We start from the raw sequence: 27,551 nt of genomic DNA, 5'->3' as shown, positions 1-27,551 counted from the left end.
TCTTGAATCTTCAACCCTTTCAGCACTTCGATAATCCATCTCACACGATGTCTGGGCCTTACGACTACAACCAGCAGGGCTATTACGGCCAACAGTACCCCCAGCAAGGCGGATACCCTCCCCAGGGTGGCTATCCCCAACAACAATACGGCCAGCCGTACAACCCTCAGTACGGTGATCAGCAGCGCGGACCTGCCGCCAATGACTACTACGGCCAAAATCCACAGCAGCCGCAATACGGCCAAGGCCAGTATGGCCAGCACCCGCAACAACCCGGCCAGGACCAATATGGACAGCCTCAGTATGTGCTCCCCGTTCCTTCACACATCTACACAAGCAACCGCTAACAGTCGATTACAGATACGGTCAAGATGCCCCCGGTGGAGCCCAGGATGGTGAGCGTGGCCTCGGTGGTGCCGTTGCTGGTGGTCTAGCAGGTGCCTTCGCCGGTCACAAGGTCAACCACGGAGTCCTCGGCACGATCGGCGGCGCGATCGTGGGCAGTCTCGCCCAGGATGCGCTGAAGAAGAAGGACAAGCACAAGAATGACCCCAACCAGGGCTACTACGATAACTCTCAGTACGGTGGCTCCCAGCACTCTGGTCACTCGTCGAAGATGGATTCTCTCGGTAGCTTCTTCAAGAAATGAGCGTCTCGCTCTGTTACGGCCGCATGACTTGTTTCTTTTCACCAAGTCCTATGAGCTTCTGACTATGGGTTATCTGCTTTGCTTGAGTGTTTCAATTGGTTGGGCATGTTAGAATGATCGGGCTGTTTACGGTTTTCCTGAGCTGTCTTGTTTCTCTTATGTGGATTACTATCATGCATTACTGTTATGATACCGATAATGTTCCGATCCGATCAAAGAATACTATCGCTTCAAACTCATTCCGCTTTTTGCTCCTAGACCCATGTTCAGCGAACTTGATCGAATAATCACTCTACGTGTATGTATAAGACTTACTCCGCGTAACATTGGGATTTGTCGTGCCTTTCTCATCATCGAAGGAAGTAGATTCGAGGATTCCCGCGACATGCTAGATTGGTCACGAGAATATATCACGGGCAGTGGTTGCGCACCACCACATTCCCTGGAGCCAATGATACGCGGTAGTAGTAGACCTAGCCAAATCCAGATTCCGGAGCAGTGCTGAAGCAACGTGTCTCAAGCCTATCTTATTAATCTCCTTGGAACCTGGTGACAAAGAGTGTCAATGGGCACATTGTTGACGGTAAATCGGGTTAGCGTTATTTGTGCCCCAGGCATGATTGCCAAGCCAACTCACAAAGTTCAAGCCGAAGAAACAATCTCCTGCGAGAAAAGCTGTTGGATAACCCAATCCTCTCCTCCAGTACAGAATGATTGTGCGGCAATTATGTTTGTGGCAGAGTGAGTAACTGGAATCTAACTAATTAGGGGTTTTAGTGAATCTGAGCTGATTGCTTCGTTACAGGCCGCCAGCTCCTCGCCCTCAACCGCCAGGCCTATGCCCTCAGAAGGTTTTTGTCGACCGAGACCGAGACACAAACGGCAGTCGAGACGGCGGTGCAAACCCCAAGTGAAGAGCCAACCACGCCAATTCCTAGCGAAACTGCCCTAGAGTCCAGCACGGCCGCGCTGTCAGCAAGAGGCACCGCACGAGAGGCATTTTGGAAGAAAGAAGAACGACGTGAGTCGACCTGCTACCTATCCCCTTCCACTCTATCACCGACTAACAGTCACCTTGCCCCTTACAGGAAAACAATTTCGACGCCTTGGTAGCGTTGTCACAGATGCCTACGACCCAGGTGACCTCATCCGCAATCCCCCCAAACCCTCCGACATCACCCTCGAACTCCTCCTCGCCTCGCAAACCCACCTCGGACACTCAACATCTCGCTGGAACCCGCAGAACTCGCGATACATTTTCGGAATCCGCGATGGCATCCACATCATCTCCCTCGACGTAACAGCCGCGTACCTCCGCCGTGCCGCCAAAGTCGTCGAAGAAGTCGCAGCCCGCGGCGGCATAATCCTCTTCGCCGGCACGCGACACGGCCAGAAGCGCACTGTTGTGCGTGCCGCCGAATTAGCGGGGGGCTACCACATCTTCGAACGGTGGATTCCGGGCTCCCTAACGAACGGCGAGCAGATTCTGGGCCACTGCGAGGTGAAAGTCGTTAACGCACTCGACGAAGAATTACCGGAATATGCAGAAAAACTTGAGGACAATCCGGCTCTTAAGCCCGATCTGGTCGTCTGCCTGAACCCGATTGAGAATGTGGTGCTTTTGCGTGAGTGTGGACTGAACAATGTTCCTACGATTGGGATTATTGATACGGATGCGGATCCGACGCGGGTGACGTACCCGATTCCAGCGAACGATGATAGTTTGCGCGCTGTTGGTGTCATAGCGGGTGTTTTGGGAAGAGCTGGAGAGAGGGGTCAGCATCGGAGGTTAGCGGCGGCAAAGCAGGGAGTCCTAGAATACCGTCCTACTTCACTTAACCTTGGTGGGTCTTCGGGCGAGGAGTAGTGAGATGGTTTTCTCTGATCCAATTAGACTTGTGGGAGATTTGGTCCTGGGATTATATGTAAAGATATTGTAGGTCATTGTATTAACAGGTTTTATTATTCATATTCGACTCTTGTCCGCTTCGTGAGATATAAATAGGACCGGAAATTTGTCTTCTAACTTATTCTTCCCTGTTTGACTTATAAATCGTGACCCGTTAAACCAGTGTCCCCGATGCATAACCTAGCGGAGGGTATTATAAGAACAAATTCCAAAAGGTCTAGGATGAACTTTTCCTTGCCATTGTTGAATAAAGCCGATATGGATATCATAACAGGGGAAGAAAATCATTCTCTATAAGGGTTAATGTGTCTAACCCAGAGCCCTCATGGCAAGTTCGACACTAGAGGGAGTCAGCGCCACATGGACTCCGAACCTGGGAGGGGTAGATAGTGTAACGAATGCGGGATAGGACTTACACCGCGAATGTCCCCGCAGAAACAGGCATCGCCCTGAGCAAGGTCGGCCCAAGGCCCTTCCAGAATCCCAGGAAGCCCTCGGTCGCATACGTCTTCTTAAAACAGTCAATCATGCCCCTGAACTGCTGCTGCGCGCCAAAGCCATCGCATTGCATCTTGCTCTTCACGACGTCAAAAGGATAGCTGGATAACCAGAGGGCTTCCCCTGCCAGCCCTCCGTATGCGGCAACCTTGAGACTGGAGATATCCTCGCGCTTGATGTTGTTGCGCTTTGCGTCTTGGTTCATCATGAACTCAAACGTTAGGAACCAGACACCGTAGGCTTGGATTTCACGGAGGTATGTAACGGCCTGGCCGCGGTAGAGGCCCTTGAGGACGCCGCCTTGTGCTGTGAGTTTGCGGATGCAGTCGAGGGGTCCGCTGTACAGTCGGTTCGCGCCATGGGGTTGGGTCTGTAGACGAATACGAACATGTTCAATGGGGCCGGAGAGGACGGAGTTGGTGATACCGGCAAATCCACCGGCAAGGTAGTATTGGCCGTAGCTAAGGCTGCTGTCGGCGTACTTCTTCGTGTTCAGTTCCTCTAGTCGTCGTCGGGCTTCGTGGAAGGCCCCGAATTGGACGCTGACCTGGTGTGTATTAGGTGCGGCCGAGAGAGATCGTTGCGGGGAGACTCACGCAGGCACCAATTCCAATGAGGGGGGTCAAGGTGCCCTTGTAGAAAGCGAATGGCCCCTCATTCTTCAAGATTTTGGAGGCGCAGTCTAGAGCGCTGGAGTATTGCGTGGTCGTTTGGAGGCGCACTTTGACGATATCTGCGGGGGTTAGTGGGCCATAAAATTGGAAATCGGCAATTGATCGAGTACGAACCGAAGGGTTGACCTATGAAACAGTTAGCAATAGCATTCAAATAAGGTACTGAGATTTGGGGAGTGAAGCAATATAGTAATCCCTTTTGAGATGAGAGTGGGGCTTTGGTGATCAAAGGAAATGCGCGGAAAAAGAACAAACGCAAATGACAGAAGACAGAAGATGGGAAAGTAGTCTTGAGGGAAGCTCCCACATACCAAGAAGCACCTGTGCGATACCGCCAGCAGCACCAGCAGTTAGATCTTTAACTGTCCGAAGGGCTCCTCCGTCTTCGAGAAGCTCGGTCTCCATTATGCTGTAAATGTGGAGGGGCGCTGAAGAAACTGGGGATCTCGGGGGATGTAGAGGCACAAATCAAGAAACGAGAAACGGAAAGAGAGTGGAAAGATGAAGATGGAAAAGAATCCTAGATGAGCTGCTTCTCAGGGAATATCTCCTCATATCGCCCGCAAAGAATTCCCGGCCTCCGACTCGTCCGCACGTGAGTTGGAGACTTCCTGAGGCGGGAAACAAAAAACTGATGGCGGAGTTTTCGGAGCTCTCCAGGCACTCCGAGGAAAACCACGACACCCCGTGAGGAGAGAGGAGAGACATTATGCACAGGCGGTCCATCGTGCAGGTAACAGCCCTTCACTTATCTGCGGGCTATATTGTCCTCGAGTCTGACGTTCCGCTGACTGGATGCTATTTGCAGCTCTCCCATCGTCATGGTGTCCCTTGGCCCAGCACAGCGCGACTTTTGAATCCTGCTCCAGCGCATCCTCCACGACGGCGCTTTCATTCCTACCCCTTCCACCTGAGTCCTTCCGATCCTCATTCCACGAATGATGCGGATGCGACGGCCAATTCTTCCGCCTCCCCAAGCTCGACGCCGAAATTCCGTCCCCGCTGGGGTAAGAGGCCAACACAAGGACCCGCGGTCCTGAGTGCGGAGGAGCAGGCTATTAGGAACGCGTTGTTGGATAAGTCGACTAGGCAGCAAGCAAGAAAAGTACAGCAGCAGGAGAAGCAAACGCGGAAACCTAAGCCTCCCTCGTCGCAGAGGCGTGACGGGGATTGGATTTGTCTCAACTGCGGAAACTTGTGCTTTTCCAGATCAGTGCAATGTCGGAAATGCGGAACATCGCGACCGACCTCAAGATCGATATCTTCTGCGGGTGATGGGCTACCCCAAAAGCCAAAATTGCCCTTCCTTCTCAGCGGCGACAGGCAAATCCAAGAGCAATCGGGTGGAAACAAAACCCTGAAGGGTCGGCGCCCCACGGACTGGATTTGTCCCAACTGTGGATATTTGTGCTATGGTACACGGTTCTGTCGGAGATGCGATACTGCACGACCGGCCACAAACACAGGAGCTGAACAGCCAAATCCCACGCAGCTTGAAAACGGTACCGGAGGGCCTCTCAGGATCAGAAAGATCGCCACACCCCGAGCTTCCGACATAGACGGGGAATCGAGTCGAAAGTCGGCGCTCAGGAAGCACATCGCCCGCCACCAAGAGAAAGAGCATCGAAGTGAGGAAGAAGCCCATCGCCGCGATCGACGGCCGAAGCCATCGGAACCGAAAGAAACAGGGGTTAAAACGGATCCATGGTCATGGGATCCGTCTTCTTTAGATCGACTGAAATTCGATGACGAGCAAGTCGAACATGGCAAGTCGTCAAAGCGTCGCGCTGATCATCGTCGTCGGGAACATGAAGAAGAAGATGATGAAGAATTTGACGAAGATGAATACAGTCGCCGCCGCGAGGAACGAAGGCGCTTGAAGAAAGAAAAGTCACGAGAAAAGGAAGCATCGTCAGCGCTGCCCCCATTACATCTTCCTGAATTTATCAGCGTGAGCAACTTTGCCGATGTCATCGGCACACGACCTTCACAGTTCGTCGCCCAGCTGGAGGAGATGGGCTTCGAGGATGTTACCTATAGCCACATTCTTGATGCCGACACAGCTGGCCTGATCGCAGCCGAGTTTGGTTTCGAACCTATCTTCGATACCAGTGCAGAGTATGATCTAACCCCTGCGCCCGAACCGGAGGACAAATCCATTTGGCCACCGAGGCCCCCGGTGGTCACCATCATGGGCCATGTAGATCACGGCAAGACTACACTTCTGGATTGGCTGCGCAAGTCTTCAGTTGTTGCGTCGGAGCATGGCGGTATTACACAGCATATTGGTGCTTTCTCCGTCTCTATGCCGTCTGGCAAAACGATAACCTTTTTGGACACGCCTGGTCACGCAGCTTTCCTGGATATGCGTCGTCGCGGCGCCGACGTCACTGACATTGTTGTTCTTGTAGTAGCGGCCGATGATAGCGTCAAGCCGCAGACGATTGAAGCCATTAAGCACGCCACGAGCGCCAAGGTCCCTCTTATCGTCGCCATCAGCAAGATTGATAAACCGGGGATTAACCCTGAGAAGGTTAAACAGGACCTCGCCGTCCAAGGCATTCACGTGGAAGACTATGGAGGTGACGTCCAAGCAATTGGGGTGAGTGGAAAAACGGGTCAGGGAATGCTCGAACTCGAGGAGGCCATCATCACACTCTCCGAAGTCTTGGATCACAGAGCCGATCGGGAGGGCGCCGTTGAGGGATGGGTCATTGAGGGTACCACGAAGAGCTATGGTCGGGTGGCAACTGTGCTCGTTCGACGCGGAGTCCTTAGGCCAGGGGATATTGTTGTCGCCGGCACCGCTTGGACTCGTGTGCGCACACTCAGAAATGAGGCTGGTGTCACAGTGTCCGAAGCTACTCCTGGCATGCCAGTCGAGATGGATGGCTGGAGAGAACAGCCGGTGGCAGGCACAGAGTTTCTGCAAGCAGAGGACGAGCAGCACGCCAAGGATGTAGTGGAATACCGACAAGAGAGAACGGACGCCATAAAGCTCGGCGAGGACACCGCTGCCATCAACGAGGCCCGCCGTGAACTGGCTGAGAAGCGACAGAAAGAAGCTTCGAAGAGAGATCAATCTGCCGCCGAGGAGGAGGTGCCATCCGGTCCAAAGCCCGTTCATTTCGTCCTCAAAGCCGACGTTGGCGGATCTGCAGAAGCTGTCTTGAACTCCGTGACAGCTGTCGGAAACAATGAGGTGTACGCCAATGTACTCCGTTCCGAAGTCGGACCGGTCAGCGAGTTTGATATCGAGCATGCTGCCGTTGCCAATGGCCCTATAATCAACTTCAACATGCCCATAGATCCGGCCATGCTCCGAATGGCGGAGTCCAAGGGCGTTACGATCATGGATCATAATGTCATCTATAAACTCGTCGACGAGGTAAAGGATTTACTGAGCGAGCTGCTGCCTCCTAACGTGACCCATCGCGTCACAGGAGAAGCTGAAGTCGGCCAGATCTTCGAGATCACCGTCAGGGGACGAGTCAAGACGTTTATTGCCGGCTGTAGAGTGCGGAATGGGGTGATCAATCGAGCAAGCAAAGTGCGGGTGCTGAGAGGCCAGGAGACTATTTATGACGGTACGCCCTCCGATCACCAACGCTGGCTTCCTACACGATGAATACTAATGAGGTCCAGGCTCGATCACATCCCTGAAGAACGTCAAGAAAGACGTGACCGAAATGCGCAAAGACACCGAGTGCGGTATGGCCTTTGAAAACTGGACAGCATTTGCTGTCGGCGACAAGGTTCAGTGCTACGAAGAGGTTTTCGAGAAGAGACATCTCTGATCCCCTCAGCACCTGTTGAATCTGCCACTGTATTTTTATTGCACCCAACTTCTTGTATAGGATCTTATGTCTGTCTAGAGCGTTTTGACTGAGGAGCATTTGTACAGTATACCAGCATGACTACATCAGGGACACCACGGATACCATGAGACAATATATTACCAATAGAACGAGGGTATACAACGCTTAATATCTAGATAAGAAAGAAACTACCTGGTCTTCCACCTCACTCTCCCCACCCACCTCGCCCACTCCTTCACATCCTCCCTCTCCAGAATCCTCTCAACAGTAAACCACTCCCTCGCCAACTCCTCATTACTCGCCATCCGATGCACAAACCGATGACAAGCGCCACAAATCCAGGCAACACTATTCAGCATCCACTCGTCATGCCATCCCTTCTTGAGCACCTTATCGTGCACACTCCGTGGTATAAGATGGTGATAGCTAAGCGGGATCCAGTCACGCCCGCAGATCTCGCAGGCTGATTTGCGTGTCGTCGCCCAGACGGGTGGTGGGCATGTCGCGGCGGGAATGTACTCGGTCAACGCTCGGTTGAGGAGGTCGGGCGCCTCGAGGGAGAGGGAGTACGTTGCTAATGTGTCGGTTATTGTGGTTGGGAGGGGATTGGAGAGGGATTCGAGGTGGGATAGGGTGAGGGGGAGGGCGTAGGTTGTTGCGAGGGCGGGGGAGTGTTGGAGGGCGGAGTAGGACAGGGTTTGCAGGGCATTTGGGAGGGTGGTAAAGATTTCTGTTGCTATGAACTGTTTCATCAGGTCAGTCAGTATATCGCCAAGGGTCAGTCTATAGATCGGTGAGGGGATTCGGGGGAAAGTACGTCGATAAACTCAGCTAGTTCTTCCGGGCTCACTTCCTCTGAAGGATCTGGGGATTTAGCATTGTCCTTTCTTTTGGCGCTTTTTAGCTTAAACGGTCTGCGCTTGGGCGCCCTGTTGGGTTTATGCTGGTTGCTTCTTGCGACAATGATGCTGGAGACGCACTCGCGGAATATGGCGTAATTGGAATCGGCGGAGTCGGAGGCAGCCATTATCCAAGGTCTGATAAGTTCTTCGTCGTGTAGTGGGTGAAAGAGGGAAACAAGGTAGTTTGTCTCTGGATAAATACTGACGAGGTGAGTCAACCATCATGGCTGAGCTGAAGCTCTACGTGTGCATGTTCGTATCATGCCTGTCGGGGTCTGCAATGGGTCGCCGCCCTGCCGAGCTGCAGTCATAATCCCATCATTGTCATGACCATGAGACAGTGCAGCTGCTACGACTGGCTTCTACGGAGTACTATTACTTATCGAATGGATAGTCAGTTGCGCAGCAGCCAAATCTTACAAGGTGTTCAGAGCGCTTGCTGTGGGTGATGATGTACCGCAGAAAATATTTCCAAACGCTCCACGTGGGAGAAGAAGAATTTGGGGTAAGTCGGCGGAGAGGTCTCTTCTAACCTTCCATTTCCCCTCCAGAAAGATCCATTGGGAGATGTGGACATCAGAGTGAATAGGAAGGAGTGATCAGTTGAGTGAGAAAAAAAAAAGGGAAAAAGACGACCAGGAAGAGAAGTTTGTGTGGTGAAAATACTGGGAGCTTCACAGCCTCACCGCCTCCTTATCGATAAAGCACCAACAGTCATGGCCTGGTCCACAACAAATCGTAATCATAGGAACCTTGGAACCAGGGAAGCTCGTACTGAGCAGGCACCAATCTGATTATTATTGTCCTCTTTGCTGGCTATCGTCCCTTCTTTTGGGTGGAGGCTTTTGTACACTGGCTTTATTGGAGTACTTTCTCATCATGTCTTGGGATCTTAGCAAAGCTGCCTGGCTTTACCCTCTCCGTGTATGCTCCCGTTGTGCTCTGACCTCGAGCTCTGCTGAGCATCCGAATGCTAATTCATGCTTGACCCAGGGAATTTACTTCTTCGCAACACATCGCTTCCTCTGGCCGCTCTTCAAGGCACGTTTAATACCGATCATCCTCCTGTCCGCCTTCATCTACACCCTCCTCTTCCTCTTTGCCTATTTGCCTCAGGTAGCCTTCCTCGCCATCTTTCAGGGCGCCGGCGCGTGGATCAATGGTGCTTTCTTAGTTCTGGGCGAAGGAGCTGCAATTGTTGCTGCGCTTTTTGAGGCGTTCTTCATCGATGAAACCCTTGTGGATATATTCGATGCCGTGCTGGTGAGCGAAGGTCAAGGGGAGCTGGTCGCCGCATCTCGCGTGTTATACCCTCAAGGCGACGATGTTGTTCAGCGACTCGGCAAGCCGACGCAAAGTGCCGTTTACTCGCCCTTCTCTCTGCGACAGATCTTGGAGTTTATTGTTCTTCTCCCGTTGAACTTTATCCCAGTTGCGGGAACCCCAATGTTCCTCATCTTGACTGGGTACCGCGGCGGGCCCTTTCACCACTGGCGGTACTTCCAACTGCTGGATCTCTCCAAGCAACAGAGAAAGGAGAGAATTCGGAAACGGCAATTGCAGTATACTACGTAAGTCGATGCCCCCCTTGTAGAATTGACTGGCTTCTGACGGTGATGGTAGATTTGGGACCGTAGCGTTGATCCTCCAATTGGTGCCTGTCCTGTCCATGTTTTTCTTGATGTCAACGGCTGTTGGCGCTGCTTTGTGGGTGGTGGAGATTGAGAACCGACGCCCTCTCCTCGGCAGACGATCTGACCGAGAAGGGGGCTATCGCGATACAGCTGATCCCATGGCCTGATTTCTATAGCGTTTAGCCAGTGCTGTTTGAGTATTTTCCGTTGATACCAATTTTCAATTGCACCTCAGTGATTTGGAATTCTTAAGCATGGCTGAGGCCCTGTGGGAGCCGTTGGAGTCTCAGGAACCATTGTTCCCATGCCCCTAAATCTGCCACCCTCCGACGCGGATGCCTTCTTTGCGTCGAAGCCAGCCCAACGGAAGATAAGGCGCCGGCTGCTGACCTCGATCTCCAATCTCAGTTGATGCTGCGGACTCGGCTGTGTTTCCGCCATTTCACTCCCCACGCAGCAACTGTAGTGACAGGCCACAGCTCGCCCAACTATCCTTCCCCAAGAACGATTCCCTCTCAGTCTTGCTTCTTATTTGTTGGCTGTGTCCGATATGTGCGTCTCACATGATTCCAACTCTCAGGACGGAGCAATCGGGGAAGATTCAGAAGATCCCGCGTGTTGATTGTCACCGACTCGTGTCCGGAAAAGTCATGCTCCGAAGCTTTCAAAGGATTTTCTTCGCGAGCCGAGCGTCTGCCGACCGAATTCTGGGGAACTGCCGGTTGTGAGAGCCAAGCGGCCTCACTGCGACAAGGCCGTCTCCACAGGGGAAACTCTTTTTGGTTGTGGCTCTGGCATCAGCAATCGCTGTCGTCTGATGTGGGCCGAAATCAAGTGCCTCCGTGAAATCCTCCCAGTCTTCTCCTGAGGCGATCCTGGGAACTTGGGTTCGTCTCATTCGAGGGTGACTGGGCGTCCTGCACAGTGCATGCCTCTGGCATCTCGAGTCTCAGCTTCCAACACTCGAGAGACTTCCATGGTATTTTCCTCGAGAGCCAACCCATCAATGGCCAAATCTTTTTGTCGATCATCCGTGGGGCTGGCGATTCAGGAGACAACGCCATTCACGAACGTCCCTCCAAGAGGAGACAGAGAATCTTCCACACAGAAGGAGATCGTGCACCAAATCTGGCTAGACCGAGGTCCGCATTGACGGGTTCGCAGCAGGCAATGGTACAAGATTCCTGAAAAAGAAAGAGATGAACCATTAATCAGCGTCACAACGGGGGCAGCTTCGTCTGCCTGAGAGCTAAGGCTTCAAACGTTAATAGATGGTGCGGCCAAAGGGTGTTTGAGAGTTTTCTCAACTCCCCCCTCATACCGAGCTCTCCACCATCTTCCTGCGCCCCCCGTCAAACTTGTCATCCCGCAGCGCCCCAGAGTTTCCCTCGAAATGCAGTAATTGAATCTCCGTCCAGCTACCTCAAGCTGTCAGCGACCCACCACCATGACTCCCAGTTGAACCCGCTCAAAGCGATGGAGACGACCTCTCTACTATTTGCGTATCCATGGACCAACGAACCCGGCTCCAGAAGGCTTGTGATGCCTGTAGTATTCGAAAGGTGAAGGTATGTCACTCAATTCCCGGCTCTTTCGCCTCCGAGAGCTACTTCGTTGGCTGACTCGCAAACGTGGGGTAGTGCGACACAAGCGGCCCTCCATGTCGGTCGTGCGCAAGCCTGAACATTCCCTGTACATATGAGAGGCCGACTCGACGTCGTGGCCCGCCCAACCGTCATGCAGAAGCATTCAAGAGGCAGAAGCAGTTGGAGCCTCTCTACGGCGCCTCGAATTCCCCGTCACCCGATCAGTCCTCGCGGCTTTCTCCTTCCTTAACGGGGGGCAGCCTTCTGGCTACCTCAAGCGCACTCTCGCTGGAATCGATCTGTCCGATACCCACGATTCGACTCCTCATTGATGACTTCTTCACGTACATCCACCCGCTGATCCCTGTTCCTCATGAGCCTACGTACCGTGCTGCCTTCGACCGGAGGGAAGACCTCACCAGTAATACCTTTCTGGCGTTGACGGCTGGTATGATCGGGTCGTTGGTAGTGTCGTTTCCGCGAAGACCCAAGCTCCATTTGAAACCCGAGCAAAGGGCCGCATTTCCTCACTCTACCGCGCTGGTCAAGCGGTGCCGTGATGTCGCTGCGCAAGCGCGAGGATCTGGATACCTCGACCGCACAGCCACTGTCTACGACGCAGCCATCAGTTATTTTCTTGGCCTTTGCTCGGGTTATGTCTGGGACGTCCGGACATGTCGAACCTATTTTGCGGAGTGCTTGACGATGATTCATGTTTACAACCTATGCAACCCACCCCACCCCCGAGTCCCCTCCCTGGGTCCGACGAGTCCGGCTTCGTCGTCCTCGCTCCAATCGCAGGACACACCGAATCATGCCCCGCCCAGTATTATAGATTTGGAGCTTGGGCGTCGTCTGTTCTATACGACCTTGGTTGGCTATCGGACCCTGCAGCAGATGGGCTCTCATGATGCGGCGCTCCATGTACCCCCTGAAACCCCTACCGAACGCTATCCACCGCTACCGATGGAGTTAGATGATGAGTTTATCTTCTCCGATCACGTATTGCAGCAGCCTGCTCGAAGGGTCTCCCGTCTTGTGGGATTCAATGCCAACGTTCGCGTATACGGTTCTTACAATCCAATCTCGGCCTGGGAAACCGCGTTTGGAGCAGGTCAGATTTTCGATTGGGAGCGGCAGAAGGTCGTTATATATGAGTGCCTGCAGAAGAGCAAACTGGCACTAGCAAACGTCCCGAAGGAGCTGTCCTTGTACATGACGGAAGGAGCTTCGCTGGACCAAGAGGAGGATGTCAAGATGGCAATCGATCACGAGAGTCCGGAATCTCTCGAGCGCCGCCATATTCAGTACGAGATACAGAAAGCTAATATATACGCCAGTCAGCTTGCTACTCGGTCCTACTTGGTCGAGAAGTACTGGAGCCTTCACGAAGCTTGGAAAATGTATCACATGCAGCCCCATCAATCTACCGCAGTAACGTCTCCGGCATGCGGCAACAGTGTCCCCGACTCAATTGGCCATATCAATAATATCATGGTGGACGAACGACGGCTTGTGATTCGAGATCTTTTCGTCCTGTTGCAGTCCGTAAATGAAATCAACATGGAGCCAAATGGCGCAAGCGTCGTACGTAAAAACTTACTTATAATTATGTGATGCGGTGCTGACGGAGGGTTTAGACTATGAAGATCCGGCAAATCGCATCGACTTTACTCGATCTATCGCAATCGACTGCCCTAGCCGCCTCGTCGGCAATAGGGCCTCATCCTCTCACAAAAGCTGAAGCTGAAGCGTACCTATACAGGTTTATAGATACCCTCGTACGCCTAGAAGGTCTGGGGGCCCCAAACCCGAAGGTCCCTGCTAGTCCCGAAACCCAGGGACGAGCGATGAGCTATCTGAGTGATCATGATCGTGACGAAGAGGAATTACGGCAGTGGGCTAGTCTGAAGGCATACCAAGCTAAGTTTGCCGAGGCAGGCGGTTTGTTATCCGAGCTATAACCTACTGATCTCTGTGTTGGCTATTCGAACGACAGGGTTACGGTATCGAAGCAGTCTCCAAACGGACGGTCTACAGCGTTATCAAAGCGGCATCTGCAGAGGGTTAGCCGGGGATGGGATTTAGTAGGACTTCGTCCGGCCTAGCTCAGCAGCCAAATCTCCAGCCCACCAAGGCGGATGTTGCGTCCGGATGCTGAACTCCGAAGGCAAGGAATACCAACAATCTTGTAGGTTTCTGGGGCTGCGATGGAACACGGGTGGTTGTATCCATAACGCTAAAACAATATGAACACCTTCATCAAACGTATACCCGGTGGCCTTTCTACATAAATATCTGTTTTGGGCTGTTCCCCGCCATGCATTATTGATAAGCGCAGAGTTAGTGTTTGTTCAGGAGGGCATATTCCTGGCCCGACGTTTCGGCCTCTCCTTACAGACTACGCGTGCCCATCTGCAATCATGCCCAAAAACTCCCCGGTAAGAAGTCATAGAAGCTTAGAATTAGATCTTTTCTTTTCTGGTCCTTTCTCATGATGCCTCTATAGCCACAGCACGCTATGCAATAAAACCACATCCATCCATGCATAACAAAAATACAAGAACAGATCAATAACAGGAATATTATATCTAGATTGTAACGGTAACAGTCATTGCAGGCTCTCTCTCCGTAACCGTCGTCGTCACCGTGACCGTGACTGTCGCAAACCCTGCTGGAGTATAGGGAACGAGGTTCAAATTATCATTATTGTTTCCCCCACCCATCCCACTGTTATTGCTATTGTCGTGATTGGTCTGGCTCCCAGCAGTGACGGTTTCCGTGGCCGTGGTCGTAGCCGTCCTCGAGATCGTCTGTGTCTTTGTTGCGGCGACGGTGATTGTTTCTCGTGACGTCGGTGTTTGCATTGGCGTTGTTGGCTCCAGCTCTGGCTGTGTGGTTTTGGTTTTGGGGGTCCCGGACCTAATTGTGGATGTTTGGACAATAGTGATGATTTCGGTGACTGTGGTAGTAGATGTTGGTGTTTGCTCGGCAGCCGCGGGGACGGTACCCGTTTGTGTTTGTGTAGCTGTTAGGCCAGACTCCGGTTCTGGTTGTGCAGTCTCTACGGGTTCGGACGCTAATGTCGATGTTTGAACGATGGTTAAGATTTCTGTGACTGTTGTAGTAGAGGTCGGTGTTTGCTCTGGGGTGTCTGGAGATGTGGTTGTGTTTGTTGGTTCCAGCTCCGGGTCCAGCCCAGGCTGTGCGGGTTCTGTAGACTCAGTTCGTATCGTGGATGTTTGTACAGTGGTCGATACCTCTATCACAGTCGTGGTAGATGTAGGGGTCTCCACTGGAGTGATAGGGTTTGTAGGTGTAGGCGTAGCCGTGGTGGAACCTGGTGCATCCACATCTGCATCTGATTCTGTGTTTGTGACTAAAGCGGTTGTAGAGGTCGAGGTTGGCGTACGGATTGGTGTGGATAGAGACGTAGGTAGCAAAGACGACGAAGGAGCCAAGGCCCCAGTGCTCGAAGTAAATTCGCTCCCGGGCCTGCCTATAGGGACAACAGTTTGGGTTGTAGGATGCTCCGAGCCCGTACCAGGCGTGACTACGACAACGACCGGGGTTGAGACTGAGTGGATACTTTCTGTACTGCTACTGGTGGTGGTACTGGTAGCACCATGTTCGGTAGAGGTTGTCATACCAAAAGTGCTCGTACCCGTGACGCTTGTCTCTGAGGCAATGAGCGGTCTCGACGCTGTGGTTGAGGTCGGGGTTTGCGCGTCTGTGCCATCGCCGTCAGGTCTAGGTTCATTTGACACGGTAGACGTAGTAGCAAGCGGAATAGCAGGTGTTGAGGAGGTATCAGTAGTGCTGGCACTGCCGAGCCCAGCGATTGAAATAGTCTCAACAACGCCTTCTGTTATTGACATGCCCTCTGCAAAGGGCCAGGAGGATGAAAGCGCTGAGGGTGTACTGGGGGTCGTGGTAGTCTCCTCGATTGGTGTGGGAGGAGGAACAGGAACGGTCTCGGTCTCAGTTCCAGTCGTAACATGGGGAACACTGGACGGCGTGACGGGGACGACCACCAAATCATCGTCCCTGCGTATTAACGGAGAGGAAGCCAACGGAGTTCTGGGAGAGGCACCCACGAAGTCAAGCTTGTCAATGAGAGTGGGATTGAAATAATTAATCGGACCAGCCGAGGATAGGGAGATGAGAGTGAAGAGAAGGAAAAGCATCCCGAAAGCTGTTGGAAAAGAGCGAACGACAGACTGGCAGTAGCTTTTTATGAGTGTGTTAGAAAGGATGCATTATGAGTTGCCATGCGAGATAAATACAAAGAGAGTACGAAGTTGATACTGGAGGACAAAAGACAAAAGAAAGACGACGAAGAAATGCAGGACATTGTCAATCACGTCCAGGATGGGGGAAGCCTTTAAGCAGTCTCAGAAATCTCCCTCAATTCGCTCTTCTGTTTGCCTGCAAGAGAAATGGTTGGTTGTTGCGAGAGCTTCAACTGGCGCGCGTCAAGCAGAGCTCCAGCAGCAAAGCTCGTTCATTGGCGCCGAGAGCTTCCAGGCGTTGATCATGAAACACTGCAGCTGCAGAAATAGAAACGATGAGAATGTCTCTTACTTATTAATAGGTGGAGGGTGCGCTTGCTAAATATTCAATTAAACCATGTTGTTCCTCGCACGAACATAGCGACCATAATATCATCTTGACACTAGCACATATTCGCATTAAATCTCTATACATTTCAGACTGCAACTTTAAAGGGCTCGTCAGCGCCCTCAAACGCCTCGATTTTTCCATTGAGGCCCTTAGCATCCCCGTAATAACGGAACCGGTAGGTCCCAGCCTCCAGCGGATAGGGACTGCCGGTGAGGTAGAAATCGTCCTCGATCTCCCACTGCAGGGTGACCTCACTTTGCCCGAGGACTGTGTTGGTCCTCTTCCACCGGTATACCAGACTCCAATCGCTGTCGGTTCGCACTGTCTCCCAGTCGCCGGTGTCTGAGTTTTGCCGCTCCACTGCTGCAAAGGTGGACTCGGACCGTAAATTATTTCTCGGGTTAGCCCCGACAAATGTGGCCGTCACCACATCCCCTGGAGCATATTCAGCGTTCCCAGCGGACGTAATGACATCACCGTATGATTTGCCAACCGGAACGCCATCATACACAACGGAGGGAATGAAACTTAGCGACTTGTCGGTGTTTATTGGTGGTTCAATACCAGATGGCTCAGGGTACAAGCCCTCCTCGTGAGCAGATTCATCAAGATAGGGAAGGTACGTGAGCGTCAGATTGACATAGGCCGCTAGAGTGTTGGGACCATACAGTGTCGAAGCCCCCTCGTAGCGTTGCCTTCCATACTCTTCTTCGGTTGTCACGTAGTGAGCATAGCTGTTTGCTGGGGAACCGAGGACCACCAAAGGATCAGAGATTGAAAGAACATCAGTTGCAGATTTGGCAATTGCCTCTTTCCACCGCCGGCCGGCCATGGTTGTGACCTCGCTTGTGGAGATGACGACAGTCAGCTGACCTACTCGAAGGAGCTGGATATCTACGATGTTGGGGCTCCAGGCGTACGGTAGGCTGATCGACCCGACATCAAGTAGGACGTCTTTCGGCGCTTGGCATCTCTTTTGCTCCGGGGTCGGCGCGTGGAGGAAAGCGCGAGCAATATACCACAGTGGATTGCGTTCCGCCGGGGTGGTGTCGTTCTGAGTGAAGTCGAAATAGCCCGGCCAATCAGTGGTACCCGCTGCGAAGGAGAATCCAAGTCCCGCCGAACATGTGGTCAAAGTGCTGGAATTAAACGGCGATTGGAAAGAATAGCCATCAAGGTTTTCAAAGACGTGGAAAGAGCTGATTTGAGAACTGCTCCTGATCGGAATAGCATCGGTATCCATCTGTGCGTGCAGCTCTTTAGCCGCAGCGTATTGTCGGCGCCCAATCTCAAAGCAGCTCTTCGTGCCTTCGTCATTCTCCTGGAAAAATGGCCCACGCCCATGACAATCGGTGGACTTTCCGCCGCATGTGCTATCGGAGTATCGGCATTGTTCACCAGATCCATCTTCGCACCACGCCCCAAGGATATTGGGAGACGTATCACCAACAGTAGACTGCGAGAACCCTGCAATGAAATCATCCGTAAATCCCGGATCCCCTTTTACACTTCTCTCGAAGAGCCAAGCGGCGACGCCTTTGTTGTCTCCAGTAACAAGTGTGTTGTTGCCGTACATTGAGGTGCCGTGCACGGGAAAAAAAGTCAAGACGGCGGATGTCTTGTTGTCGCTCTCCCGGTCGAACCTCAGAAGGCTCAGGGTCTTATCCACATTGGATGAGTATCGGGCTTTCTCCTCCTCGGGGTTGGCATCGTACGAATATGGACTTCTGTTGATACTTGCATCCTCAACGTCTATTGTGCCGAAAGTAAGGCGTCCGGGGGCAAGACTCTCATGTGCTCTCTGAATAGACAGGAGCACACCATCGACAATCGCATTAAAACTCTGTTTATCGAACCCTTTATTGGGAATTTGGGGTAGTAGGTAATTATACCAAGCACCTGGGCCTGAATGGGAGTGGGTTCCTGTCAGGGCAAGATTGTGGTCGCCATATCGTGAATATTCGCTGCCTAGGTTCGCAAGCCCTTGTAGGACAGAGTGCCGCACCCCAGTATCACCTGTTAGGGTATCTAGGATTATATAGATCCATGTCTCCTCGATATTATTGGGATTTGCCACGATAAAGGCGCGCGAATAAATCCTTTGTCGGAGACCTGTCCCGACTTGGTCGAGGTCGGCATAACCGCCAAACCCTACCTCTACCACGGGCCTGCAAACAGCACGTTAGTAATAATTAGGTGAATGCAACCAGAGGTATTGGACTTGCCCAGTGATATCTGCCTTGCCTGCTCCGAGGAGGAGAATGCTATCATCCGCAACAAAATCGGAGGACCGATCATCCCATTGCGATTTCACATTAAAGACTGGGCCCTGGTTGGACCCATGAATCATTGAAACCACTTGTAGCAAGACAAGAGCAACAATGAAGGTACCGACAAGCGCCACACTGAGCCTGGTGTTTGCCATGTTGACGGCGCGGAAGTTTATGCGCCAGGTCTCGGAGAATTCTATGACATCAGAATAGGGAATCCATCACCAGGGCGCCGCCGCTATTTATTCCATTTGGGAGCTTGCCTGAGAGGGACCTCTCATCACAGTCAACCGAGGGACGGAGCTGAATAACACTTGGGGGGCGCGAAGACCCCTGACGATTTTCCCTTTCTAAGCGAAGGGGATGATCGAAGAGTTCTATTGGCGGTTAAACAGATGAACGTCACATTGAGGTCGAAAGCTGTCCCCCAATGCTCGCCTTTCTCGCGCCGTCTTCCGATGCAGGCTGATTGGGCTGGGTGTGAAGCCCCGCGCCGGAAACGGTTGAAGGGATTCGCTCCAAATCTAAGGAGAGGGTCATATGCTGATCTCTGATCTCCTGAGTTAGTGCAGAGAAATGAATGGAGATGATCGTGAGGGCGGAAGCATGTGCTGTCGACGGGTGACAGGCCAATTGTGGATGCAGCCTGGTTTGTGACCGGGCCAATCAAGAGTCAAGAAACCGGGGAAGAGCAGCTGTGAGCCGATGAGAACACAGCCAGGACAAGGACTCGGAGCTTCTCTTCGATCTGCAGGATACACTGGATTGGCACCGCGGGAAGGAGGGAGCAGAACAATTTTATGGAAGGCTGGGATTACTCTCTCCGAGTCTCACCCACCACTGCATACTGAGTTTGGATGCCGCCTGCAATCCCCGCACCGCCGTGCCCCGTCCGGTCAGCCTCGATGATTAATTACTAATAATGCACGTGATTACGCTTCACTGAAGCTCTTCCAGGATGACTTCCAAGGTTGCAAAACATCTTCCACCATCATGCTGTACTAACTCCCGGAAGCCTGCTGACCCCATCACCCCCCACGCTCACAATGCCCCTCATCAATGAATCTCATGATTCCCTCCCTTGTAAGTTCCTCTCTTTCTTTTCTGGAATTAGCAATCTAACATAGTTCAGATATCGATACGGCACCTTCAGCGCAGGCTCGAGCGGATGCAGAAAAATTAATCGCTGCAGAACTTCCTTCCGACTATCACTCTTCCTCTCATCCCCTCGTCCCCGAATTCCCAGAGCCAAAGTTCTCGCCCCTTGTTCAGCAGGAAATAGAGCGGAAGGCAGCCGGACTGCCGCTGACGGGAGGAATCGATCTCTCGCGGTACGAAGCGCCCGAACCACCAACTCGCCCTGGAGCAGATTCCGCACCCAATCTTGATGAATGGCGTCAGACGTTGCGGAAAGCCTACATCGCTAGTTCTCATCTCTCTACGAGACATGAGAACCTCGCTCTTTTAGAAGAAAGCGGCAAAAATGCATGGTTGATCGGAAACTCGCAGCTAGAGGATATACTGAGATCCTTTGAGAAGGAATTGGCGGAGACCAAAGAGGCCGCAGAAAGCGTCAACAAGCAGCGAAAAATCGCACAGGAGGCAAACCATGGAGAGCTCACGGGATTGGAGGAGACGTGGCGACGCGGTGTTGGTGCTGTCCTCGATGTTGAACTTGCGGCCGAGGATTTGCGGATGAAGATCTTGGAGCAAAGGCGCCAATATGCGCAGCAGCAAGCGCGCTAGACAGTCTTACCTGCTCCTCCATGCAATCCACGAACGCGGAAGAGCTGATGCTCATAACTTCCCCGGTCAATCTTGCCATCCACTGCTGAGGGCTGAGGCCACAGAACGGGTTGCATTATTGGAAACGTTCCTCAACTCTTTAAATTCACCATGGCACAAAGAGGCGGCCCTCCGTAGACCTCGAACTCGGCGGTATTCTCGAAGGTCTGACCGATCCAAAGATGATGTCGGCAACGCCCAAAAGGTTTTTGAGCCATCGTTGCCCCCGCACGAGATACCCCAGAATCCCAATATTCGACCACGAGAGCCGTGGACAGATCGACAATCGCGTCAAAAGTTGCGGTACCCGAACCGTACATCGCCGGCGTCGGACCACACTACTTTACTCAACCATCCAGGTTCTTTGATGGGTTGAGCCTTTAAGGTATTTTTGTCTTCATTTAGACTCTATCAACAATTGGGTACTTATCATGTGACGACGAACTCGAACAGAATATAAATGACCATCTATAGCTATTATGTAATGGGAATGTTTCGCGTACTCTTGAGCTGTAGGAACTGCCAATGTGGTCCCATGGATACAACGGGTTAAGTACCATTGCTACCATGCAGCGGTTCTGAGGAATGAAATTTGCTAGCTTCCATGTGTCCGCTACTAGCCTCAGCTAGTATATGTTCTCATGCCCTTGCCCATCATGGCTGCGGTGCCCCTCTCCGCAGCAAGACGATTCCAGTGCTCGAGGTGCCTACACATCCCGTCCAAACTAGTCAAAGGCGGCGAGTACCCAAGTCCGCCTTGCTCAGGCGGTTTACGGACGCGGGAATCGTCGATAATGACGTGGGGGTCCAACATGGCGAAGAGGGCGGGCTCCAATTGCATCATCTCGCTGGTGGGTCGTCGGAGCCAAGGGAGATACAAGTGCCGTAGGAGGATGTACCACTCAAACACATGCAACAAGAGGAGCATGGGAAGTGGCGGGATCTCGGGAAACCGAACGGGCGTCGTGGCGAGCGTAAGGAGGAGAAGGAAGACATCGCCAAAGGTGACGGCTGGATTTGGATCCGTTACCACGAAGGCTTGGCCGCCGATGTTAGGGAGACCAGATGGGTTCTTGGTGTGCTCGATAAGTCGTTGCTCGTAAAGGAGATGAGCTATGGATACGTTTTCGGCGTTGACGAAGTTCTGAATGGTGGGTAAGAGCCAACTGAAGATTTGACTGATTAATTTCTTCCGCTGGCGTTGGAGAATGGTAAATAGCAGTTGACAGGTTACGTTGGGTAACCACCTAGCCTCAGGTACACGCCCGTGATGCTTGTGCTCATTTCGTTGCCAATACCATATATTCCATTTTGCAGGCCGGATGCAGCCTGTACGGAAACTTGATTCAAGGTCGTCTGCAGCGCGTACAAAGCCCTCTGCCTCCAGTTTTGAGGCAGCATAGTTGCCAAAAAATCCATCATGCTTTTTCAGTGGCTCAGCTGCATCGCTAATGACTTGCACAAAATGCCTCGGGATTTTCTCCCAAGGGGCAATCCAAAACGAGGGACGACGAATGCTGACGGAGCCGGACGACGTCGAAACGAAGCAACTAGCTCCGGCCCTTTTGGCGGCATTTAGCACATTCGCTGTGCCGCCGACGTTCACATTACGACAAAGAGGAAGGAAGGCCTTGTGCCGTTCTGCTGGTCGAATGACGGCCGCTTTGTGAAACACAGTCAATGGAAGGCTTGCCACTTGACTCGGCCACGGTTGCGAAAAAGCCCGCTGAACCGCTGCTTCGTCGGTAATGTTTGTCTTGACGAAAGTGACCTAGATCGAGGAGTTCGCGACGGGGTGGATTAAGGTGTAAGGTCTGAATAGCTGCTGGTCTCTCCCCGCGGGCTATGAGATGCGATATGATCCAGTTACCCACAAGTCCTAAAAGTAGAGTGAGCAACTACGAGTTAACCGCGAGTACTCAGGAACTAGACTCATGCAGAAACGCCACCAAGGACCCTCAAATCGATTTCGTCATTGGAAACGCACCTGACCCTCCAACAACAATGTAGCGTCGGTTCTGCTTGTGAGGTAGACTTTTTGTAACATCAATAGGGCTATGAACAGCCTTTTTGTACGCAGCTTTGATTTCTTCGACGGTCCAACGGCGAGGGGGCAAAGTCCGAGCCTCCTCAGGGACGAGACACATCACACGGTTCACATGGGAGAGGTAGAAGGCACCAAATACAGACACGAACAAATAGGAAGACGGCGAGCATTGCGGGGATGAGCCACAGTCGGCTTCTGTTTCCGCCAGCTCCACGCAAACGGAGTAAGTAGTCTATGCAGAGAATGGCTGTTGCCGGTGTCCTCTGAAAGTGTCCAACGACCCTCTAGCTGCCTCTGCTGTTTTTTGGTGGACGGAAAGGCAGGCAATTTTTAAAAAGCATCAGAATCGAGTCGACAACCTTGGAAGCCCATGGATCATCTAGACACGAGCGGACCAATGAAAATCAACGGCTCGAGAGCCGCAGTGGTCTGCACCGTTTTTCGTCGAGACGTCGGCCATCATCAAATTATATAGTTCGCTCAAAAAGCGCTTTGACGCGCATTTCAGCTCAATCCAGTCCTCAACGAAGCGAGATGGTAAGGGAACGGGAAGATAGTTTTTGCACCATGCTAACATAGGGTTGAGCAGTTGGGACGAGATGGAGAGAAGAACTGAAGAGTGAGGTTTGCTTCTTCCATTCCACGTGCTGCGGAGAAAAGAAGAGCCACCCCACCTGCAGCTGCTTTTTCCTCGAAGGAACATTCAAGCAACCCGTTCCGCCCGAGGTTGATACAATTCAAGTACTTCGAATTGACAATCACAGGTATTTCGATGATCGTTTTCCAAGGTGACTCTTGTGGTGTGTTGATAGGTTGGTCCTCAACCACTCCGCCTTCAATACATCATTTCCTGCCTTTTTGAGGCGGGAACAGTTTTCTCTGGCTTTACCACAGTTGATCGACTCACAGATCCCATTCCCCAACATCTGCCAGTCTTCCCCATGTTTGGCCCTCGTGGAGGTTGGTCTGTATTTAAATCCCCAGCACCGATGTCCAAGCACAGAATGACAATCTCTGCTTATCGGCTCGCACTCCTGAGACGAGACAACATAGACCAACAAGGGCTGCAGAGAGTGGAGCACTTGGCACCTTGCAGGCGGAACCTGCCCAGATCCACGAGGGCTTTTTCTCGCCTCTTCGGGAAACCGGCACGGGCGGTCAGCCGCTGCTTGTCTTGGGCTTCGCTTGACTGGACGAATCCCATTCTCCAAAAGTCTCGAGGGCTTTGGCCCTCAAAATCCATCGTGTCGATGAGAGTGTTTCCCACATTGTCACTGGCGTATTCGCTGTGCAATTCGCCCTTTTTTGGACTTCTCGCGCTGTGGACCGAGTAATGATGAGGGCCTTGTAATCTAACAAGACATACTTCGGGGCTTCGTATCGAGCGCAAAGAATTGCTCGGGAAATCCCCGTGGAGCTCGGCCCACGCTTGATGACCCACAGCCTTGGCCCTGAGTATCCCAGCCAAGCGGACACGGGTCTCGAGCGCGCATGAGGACTGGGATCACACAATCGAGGGTTCTCCGCTAACTCTGCAAAGAGTTTGGAACGGGCTGACGATTCCAACCCCGCTGGACGCCTCGAAGACTGAGACATCGGGTCCTTGACTAGCGTCTTCGGCATTCTGACCGATTGCGAGGGGAAGACTGATTGCACCAACCATCAATCTCTTCGCCCGCTGCTGAGGCGGGTGTTCCTCAAGCCTCGGCCTTCCACAGGTATTTCTGTCATTGCTTTCCACCCTCAAGATGATGCGGAGCAGCGGCCCTGCGCATCTTGAATCATGCCAGATTGAGTGACAAGACCCGCGAAGGATCAACATCCATCTTCTGTAAACCTAACTTTGGGTGAAAACCGCGCCTGATGACGAGGCATTGGTGCCCTTTCTCATGCCACCCCTTTGACTGACCAAGTCTCAGACGCTGCTAGTGCCTTTCTCTCTGCTTTCTTCGAGCAGATGCCCCACCCAGCCCAGGACATCGTCGACGAAATGATTTAAGGATTTTTCGGCCCAGAAATCTTTTCAAACCAAGGTCCTTTTTTTGAAATTTTTCTTTCCTGGCTGATAGTCAAGCTTTGGGGCACCCGAAACTATTCCGTACCTTCTTTATATTGAACTCTTAGCACTTCCCCAATCCACACAGAATTAAACCTTTGCTCAGCCCCTACACCGCTGCGTTTCAAGGCTCGGACAGTACAGATCGCTCTAGTTCAATCACGCATACATACCTTAATGTTTTCGCATTGCAGATTCTTGAACGGATAGTTCCAAACATAAATACGGGCTCGAATCGAGTGCACCAGGGCCTCCGCTGCGTAGGAAGAACTTGCTCCCACAGACAAGTTTCCGTCAGCAGAAAGATGTCCACAGCGGCGAACGATCCGTCGGATTCCCCAAAGCTGCCCCATCATAGCGAGGACTGCACGGATGGCGATGCGCACTCTGTGGCGGGGTCAACCTCCTCAGAGGAGTCTCTTGACCAAATCCAAATCGAAGCCCTGGAGCGCACCATTACCAATCGTTCTCGCATGTCGGAGCCTTCTCTGGCAAGGAAGGTAACCTCAATGGGCACGACGGGGACCCTGGATCCGAATTATGAAGTCGACTTTGAGGATGAAGATGACCCAGCCAATCCCAAGAATTGGACTCTCAAGTACAAAAGCATGGCGATTGCAATGCTTTCCTGGAACACCTTGGTGATGTGAGTTGGGCATAATATCCCTCGCATGAGCTCTAAGGACGAACTAACGAGCCACAAGTGTTCTGCACTCAACTTCCTACACGTCGGGTATTTCGGTTATGGGTGAAGAATTTGGAGCCTCCAGTACTATTGTCACATTAGGGTTGACCTTCTACCTCATTGGCCTTGCCATTGGGTCCATGATCATGGCCCCGTTGAGCGAGGTCTACGGCCGAAAGCCAGTATCTGTCGGGTGTCTTGGTATTTTCACGGTTCTGATTATTCCCTGCGCGCTGGCCAAATCCGTCGAGGCATTGATCATTGTCCGGTTTATCGGGGCATTCTTTGGCAGTGTCATGATTTCCACTGCACCGGGGATGGTGTCGGACTTGGTCAACGATGAGCAGCGGGCGTTGGCCATTTCTGTCTGGAGCATTGGGCCCATCAACGGTCCAGGTATGTAGCATACCCCCGCTTACCATAGCCCATTCTCCACAACACTAACATGATGGCAGTTCTTGGTCCGATTATTGGAGGGTTTGTGACACAGTACCTAGGCTGGCGATGGATGAACTGGATTGCCTTGATATTATCTGGCGTGGCAGTTGCCTTTGCATGCATTATGAAGGAGACATACAGTCCTATCATCCTGCAGAAGAAGGCTGCACGCATGCGCAAGGAGACGGACGATGACCGATGGTGGAGTCGATACGACCAAAAGGCTAGCCTCCGGGAGTTGCTGAAAGTGAATTTGGGTCGTCCATTTATTATGGCTGTCGCCGAACCTATCTGGTGAGACTCCTTCCTGCCCTCGAAAACATAGATTCCTTCCCCACTCTAATGATCAATAGCATCTTCTGGAACCTCTATATCGCCATTGTATATGGAATTCTCTACCTCTGTTTCACAGCCTACCCTATTGTCTTCCGCGAGATTCGCGGCTGGTCCCTCGGCCTCTCCGGCCTCGCCTTCTGCGGCATCGGCACCGGCTGTCTCATTTTGATCGCCTGCGAGCCCTTCATTCGTCGCATGATAAACAGCCACAAACCGGACTCTGAAACCGGAAAAGTACCCCCCGAAGCCATGGTCTCGGTCGTCTGTATTGCAGCCATCCTAATTCCGTCTGGTGAGCTCTGGTTCGCTTGGACCTGCGCCCCCGCCTCAATTCCCTGGATCGTCCCCATTCTGGCGGGGGTCTTGTTCGGCTGCGGGAACGCTGGGGTCTTTATCTACGCATCGAACTACCTCACTGATAGCTATGGGGTGTATGCTGCCTCCGCGATGGCGGGGAATTCAGTCATCCGCAGTGTCTTGGGCGGAGTTATGCCTCTCGTCGGCACGTACCTATATGACGGCATAGGACCAAACTGGGCTGGCACGTTACTTGGTTTGCTTGAAGTGGCAATAATCCCTATCCCGTTTGTGTTCTACAAGTACGGACACATGATCCGGCGTAAGAGTGCCCTCATCAGTCGGATGCAAGAGGATAAGAGGAGGTTGGAGAAGAAGAGGAAGCGGCTAGAGCAGAGGCTGGCGGCGAATGAAGCTGCAGGGATGAAGGAGAAGTTGGAGGTTTGATATCACAGTTCTTCTCTGTTTCCCCGTTTAAAGGAAAAGCGTTTCGGGTTCTAAAACGTCATTCTGCACGGCTGGAGTTTTATACCATTCTTTCGTTGGCTTGCTAGAGGCATTTCGCAGGCGCACAGAGCATAGTCTTCGTACCTAATAGGTAATGCTACTTACATACAGTTACGACCAGACTCAAGGATCTAGATCCAATCCACCGCGCGCCCCATCCTCTCCACCTCCCGCAAATCACACAAGATCCGTTCGTACTCGCCCAAGTCAATCGCACCAGCAGGAAGGATCAACACAGCATCAACGAATACCGAGTCAGGCGAAGACGCAGAAGCAGATGCAGATGCAAACTCTCTCTTCTCGTCCGAGGTAGTAGAGGGACCTTTCCGGACATACCCGACGACATTGACCCAGGCACCGACGCACAGTTCCTCCCAGGTTACCGTCTCCAGGATGGCATTGATATCGACAGAGATAGACGGAGGACCCTGCGTTCGATTTGACTGTGGCACCTTCACCCGTGGGTAATTGTGTTCAAGGACCAAGTGGCCTGTGGAGATATGATAGGTTTTGACGCTGGAGCGGAGAGCCAGGAGAAATAGGAAAACATTAGCTTTCAGTCGTTATTCAATATCATCTCCTGCCTTGACGTGCGCAATTTTCATGTTGTAGTGGTGCTAGGCAGCGACTCTATGCAATGGTTTCTACGCACCAACCAAGAAAGCGGACTTTGGAGTCAGCCGGAAGAGAGGGGATATCGGAGAGAAAAACCCTCGTGGAGGGAAGAGGGCCGTTCATGCTCCAGGATATGCATACTAAATCGCTGGACTCGTCGATACGCCATACGCAAGAGAAGGCAAAGACGAGGGAGGTGCTTCGCGGCTGGAAGCGCCTGGG

At 52.4% G+C, this 27,551-nt stretch overlaps 12 protein-coding genes across 12 annotated transcripts; 7 read left to right on the top strand and 5 right to left on the bottom strand.

Moving 5' to 3' along the window:
• Window positions 1-47: 47 nt before the first annotated feature.
• On the top strand, window positions 48-649 carry hel10 (putative high expression lethality protein Hel10; the record flags this gene model as incomplete). The annotated part of the gene is made up of 2 exons (XM_071033064.1): window positions 48-301; window positions 361-649. The coding sequence occupies 2 exons, from the start codon at window positions 48-50 to the stop codon at window positions 647-649; spliced, it is 543 nt and encodes a 180-aa protein (XP_070885736.1).
• Window positions 650-1,359: 710 nt separating this feature from the next.
• On the top strand, window positions 1,360-2,578 carry BJX67DRAFT_381685 (mitochondrial 37S ribosomal protein uS2m; the record flags this gene model as incomplete). Its single annotated transcript, XM_071033063.1, has 4 exons — window positions 1,360-1,390; window positions 1,455-1,670; window positions 1,738-2,493; window positions 2,544-2,578. 4 exons carry the CDS (start codon window positions 1,360-1,362, stop codon window positions 2,576-2,578), a joined length of 1,038 nt encoding a protein of 345 aa, XP_070885735.1.
• A 51-nt stretch (window positions 2,579-2,629) lies between these two features.
• On the bottom strand, window positions 2,630-4,377 carry BJX67DRAFT_126758 (putative mitochondrial carrier protein (Ymc1)). Its single transcript, XM_071024487.1, has 5 exons — window positions 4,042-4,377; window positions 3,845-3,856; window positions 3,653-3,789; window positions 2,975-3,603; window positions 2,630-2,898 (listed from the first exon to the last, which is right to left on the bottom strand). Exons 1-5 carry the CDS (start codon window positions 4,133-4,135, stop codon window positions 2,868-2,870), a joined length of 903 nt encoding a protein of 300 aa, XP_070885734.1. The 5' UTR covers window positions 4,136-4,377; the 3' UTR covers window positions 2,630-2,867.
• Window positions 4,376-7,632, top strand: BJX67DRAFT_126754 (translation initiation factor 2). Its single transcript, XM_071024486.1, has 3 exons — window positions 4,376-4,463; window positions 4,539-7,317; window positions 7,376-7,632. Exons 1-3 carry the CDS (start codon window positions 4,440-4,442, stop codon window positions 7,525-7,527), a joined length of 2,955 nt encoding a protein of 984 aa, XP_070885733.1. The 5' UTR covers window positions 4,376-4,439; the 3' UTR covers window positions 7,528-7,632.
• BJX67DRAFT_127084 (HNH endonuclease) lies at window positions 7,632-8,675 on the bottom strand. The gene is made up of 2 exons (XM_071024489.1): window positions 8,366-8,675; window positions 7,632-8,291 (listed from the first exon to the last, which is right to left on the bottom strand). Exons 1-2 carry the CDS (start codon window positions 8,573-8,575, stop codon window positions 7,737-7,739), a joined length of 765 nt encoding a protein of 254 aa, XP_070885732.1. The 5' UTR covers window positions 8,576-8,675; the 3' UTR covers window positions 7,632-7,736.
• A 521-nt stretch (window positions 8,676-9,196) lies between these two features.
• BJX67DRAFT_126701 (EI24 domain-containing protein) lies at window positions 9,197-10,449 on the top strand. The gene is made up of 3 exons (XM_071024483.1): window positions 9,197-9,374; window positions 9,444-10,021; window positions 10,074-10,449. Exons 1-3 carry the CDS (start codon window positions 9,330-9,332, stop codon window positions 10,249-10,251), a joined length of 801 nt encoding a protein of 266 aa, XP_070885731.1. The 5' UTR covers window positions 9,197-9,329; the 3' UTR covers window positions 10,252-10,449.
• A 1,143-nt stretch (window positions 10,450-11,592) lies between these two features.
• On the top strand, window positions 11,593-13,634 carry BJX67DRAFT_372437 (uncharacterized protein; the record flags this gene model as incomplete). The annotated part of the gene is made up of 3 exons (XM_071031248.1): window positions 11,593-11,652; window positions 11,725-13,257; window positions 13,311-13,634. The coding sequence occupies 3 exons, from the start codon at window positions 11,593-11,595 to the stop codon at window positions 13,632-13,634; spliced, it is 1,917 nt and encodes a 638-aa protein (XP_070885730.1).
• Window positions 13,635-16,331: 2,697 nt separating this feature from the next.
• On the bottom strand, window positions 16,332-19,157 carry BJX67DRAFT_126685 (neutral/alkaline ceramidase). The gene is made up of 2 exons (XM_071024482.1): window positions 18,519-19,157; window positions 16,332-18,461 (listed from the first exon to the last, which is right to left on the bottom strand). The coding sequence occupies exons 1-2, from the start codon at window positions 18,716-18,718 to the stop codon at window positions 16,379-16,381; spliced, it is 2,283 nt and encodes a 760-aa protein (XP_070885729.1). The 5' UTR covers window positions 18,719-19,157; the 3' UTR covers window positions 16,332-16,378.
• A 373-nt stretch (window positions 19,158-19,530) lies between these two features.
• On the top strand, window positions 19,531-20,615 carry BJX67DRAFT_126499 (pre-mRNA-splicing factor SPF27 family protein). Its single transcript, XM_071024481.1, has 2 exons — window positions 19,531-19,646; window positions 19,696-20,615. The coding sequence occupies exons 1-2, from the start codon at window positions 19,610-19,612 to the stop codon at window positions 20,307-20,309; spliced, it is 651 nt and encodes a 216-aa protein (XP_070885728.1). The 5' UTR covers window positions 19,531-19,609; the 3' UTR covers window positions 20,310-20,615.
• A 355-nt stretch (window positions 20,616-20,970) lies between these two features.
• Window positions 20,971-22,495, bottom strand: BJX67DRAFT_372435 (putative 3-beta hydroxysteroid dehydrogenase/isomerase family protein; the record flags this gene model as incomplete). Its single annotated transcript, XM_071031247.1, has 4 exons — window positions 20,971-21,514; window positions 21,647-22,082; window positions 22,120-22,227; window positions 22,336-22,495. 4 exons carry the CDS (start codon window positions 22,493-22,495, stop codon window positions 20,971-20,973), a joined length of 1,248 nt encoding a protein of 415 aa, XP_070885727.1.
• A 1,939-nt stretch (window positions 22,496-24,434) lies between these two features.
• Window positions 24,435-27,126, top strand: BJX67DRAFT_125681 (MFS transporter). The gene is made up of 4 exons (XM_071024472.1): window positions 24,435-25,097; window positions 25,156-25,532; window positions 25,592-25,868; window positions 25,928-27,126. The coding sequence occupies exons 1-4, from the start codon at window positions 24,757-24,759 to the stop codon at window positions 26,652-26,654; spliced, it is 1,722 nt and encodes a 573-aa protein (XP_070885726.1). The 5' UTR covers window positions 24,435-24,756; the 3' UTR covers window positions 26,655-27,126.
• Window positions 26,750-27,530, bottom strand: BJX67DRAFT_126040 (nuclear telomere cap complex subunit Ten1). Its single transcript, XM_071024477.1, has 2 exons — window positions 27,367-27,530; window positions 26,750-27,230 (listed from the first exon to the last, which is right to left on the bottom strand). Exons 1-2 carry the CDS (start codon window positions 27,450-27,452, stop codon window positions 26,846-26,848), a joined length of 471 nt encoding a protein of 156 aa, XP_070885725.1. The 5' UTR covers window positions 27,453-27,530; the 3' UTR covers window positions 26,750-26,845.
• Between the last annotated feature and the right edge of the window lie 21 nt (window positions 27,531-27,551).

Source organism: Aspergillus lucknowensis, assembly GCF_044049455.1.
Source record: "Aspergillus lucknowensis strain CBS 449.75 chromosome Unknown BJX67scaffold_23, whole genome shotgun sequence".
NCBI lineage: Eukaryota > Fungi > Ascomycota > Eurotiomycetes > Eurotiales > Aspergillaceae > Aspergillus > Aspergillus lucknowensis.
Note: the sequence above shows the minus strand (reverse complement) of the source record. Positions and strands in the feature narration are given on the sequence as shown.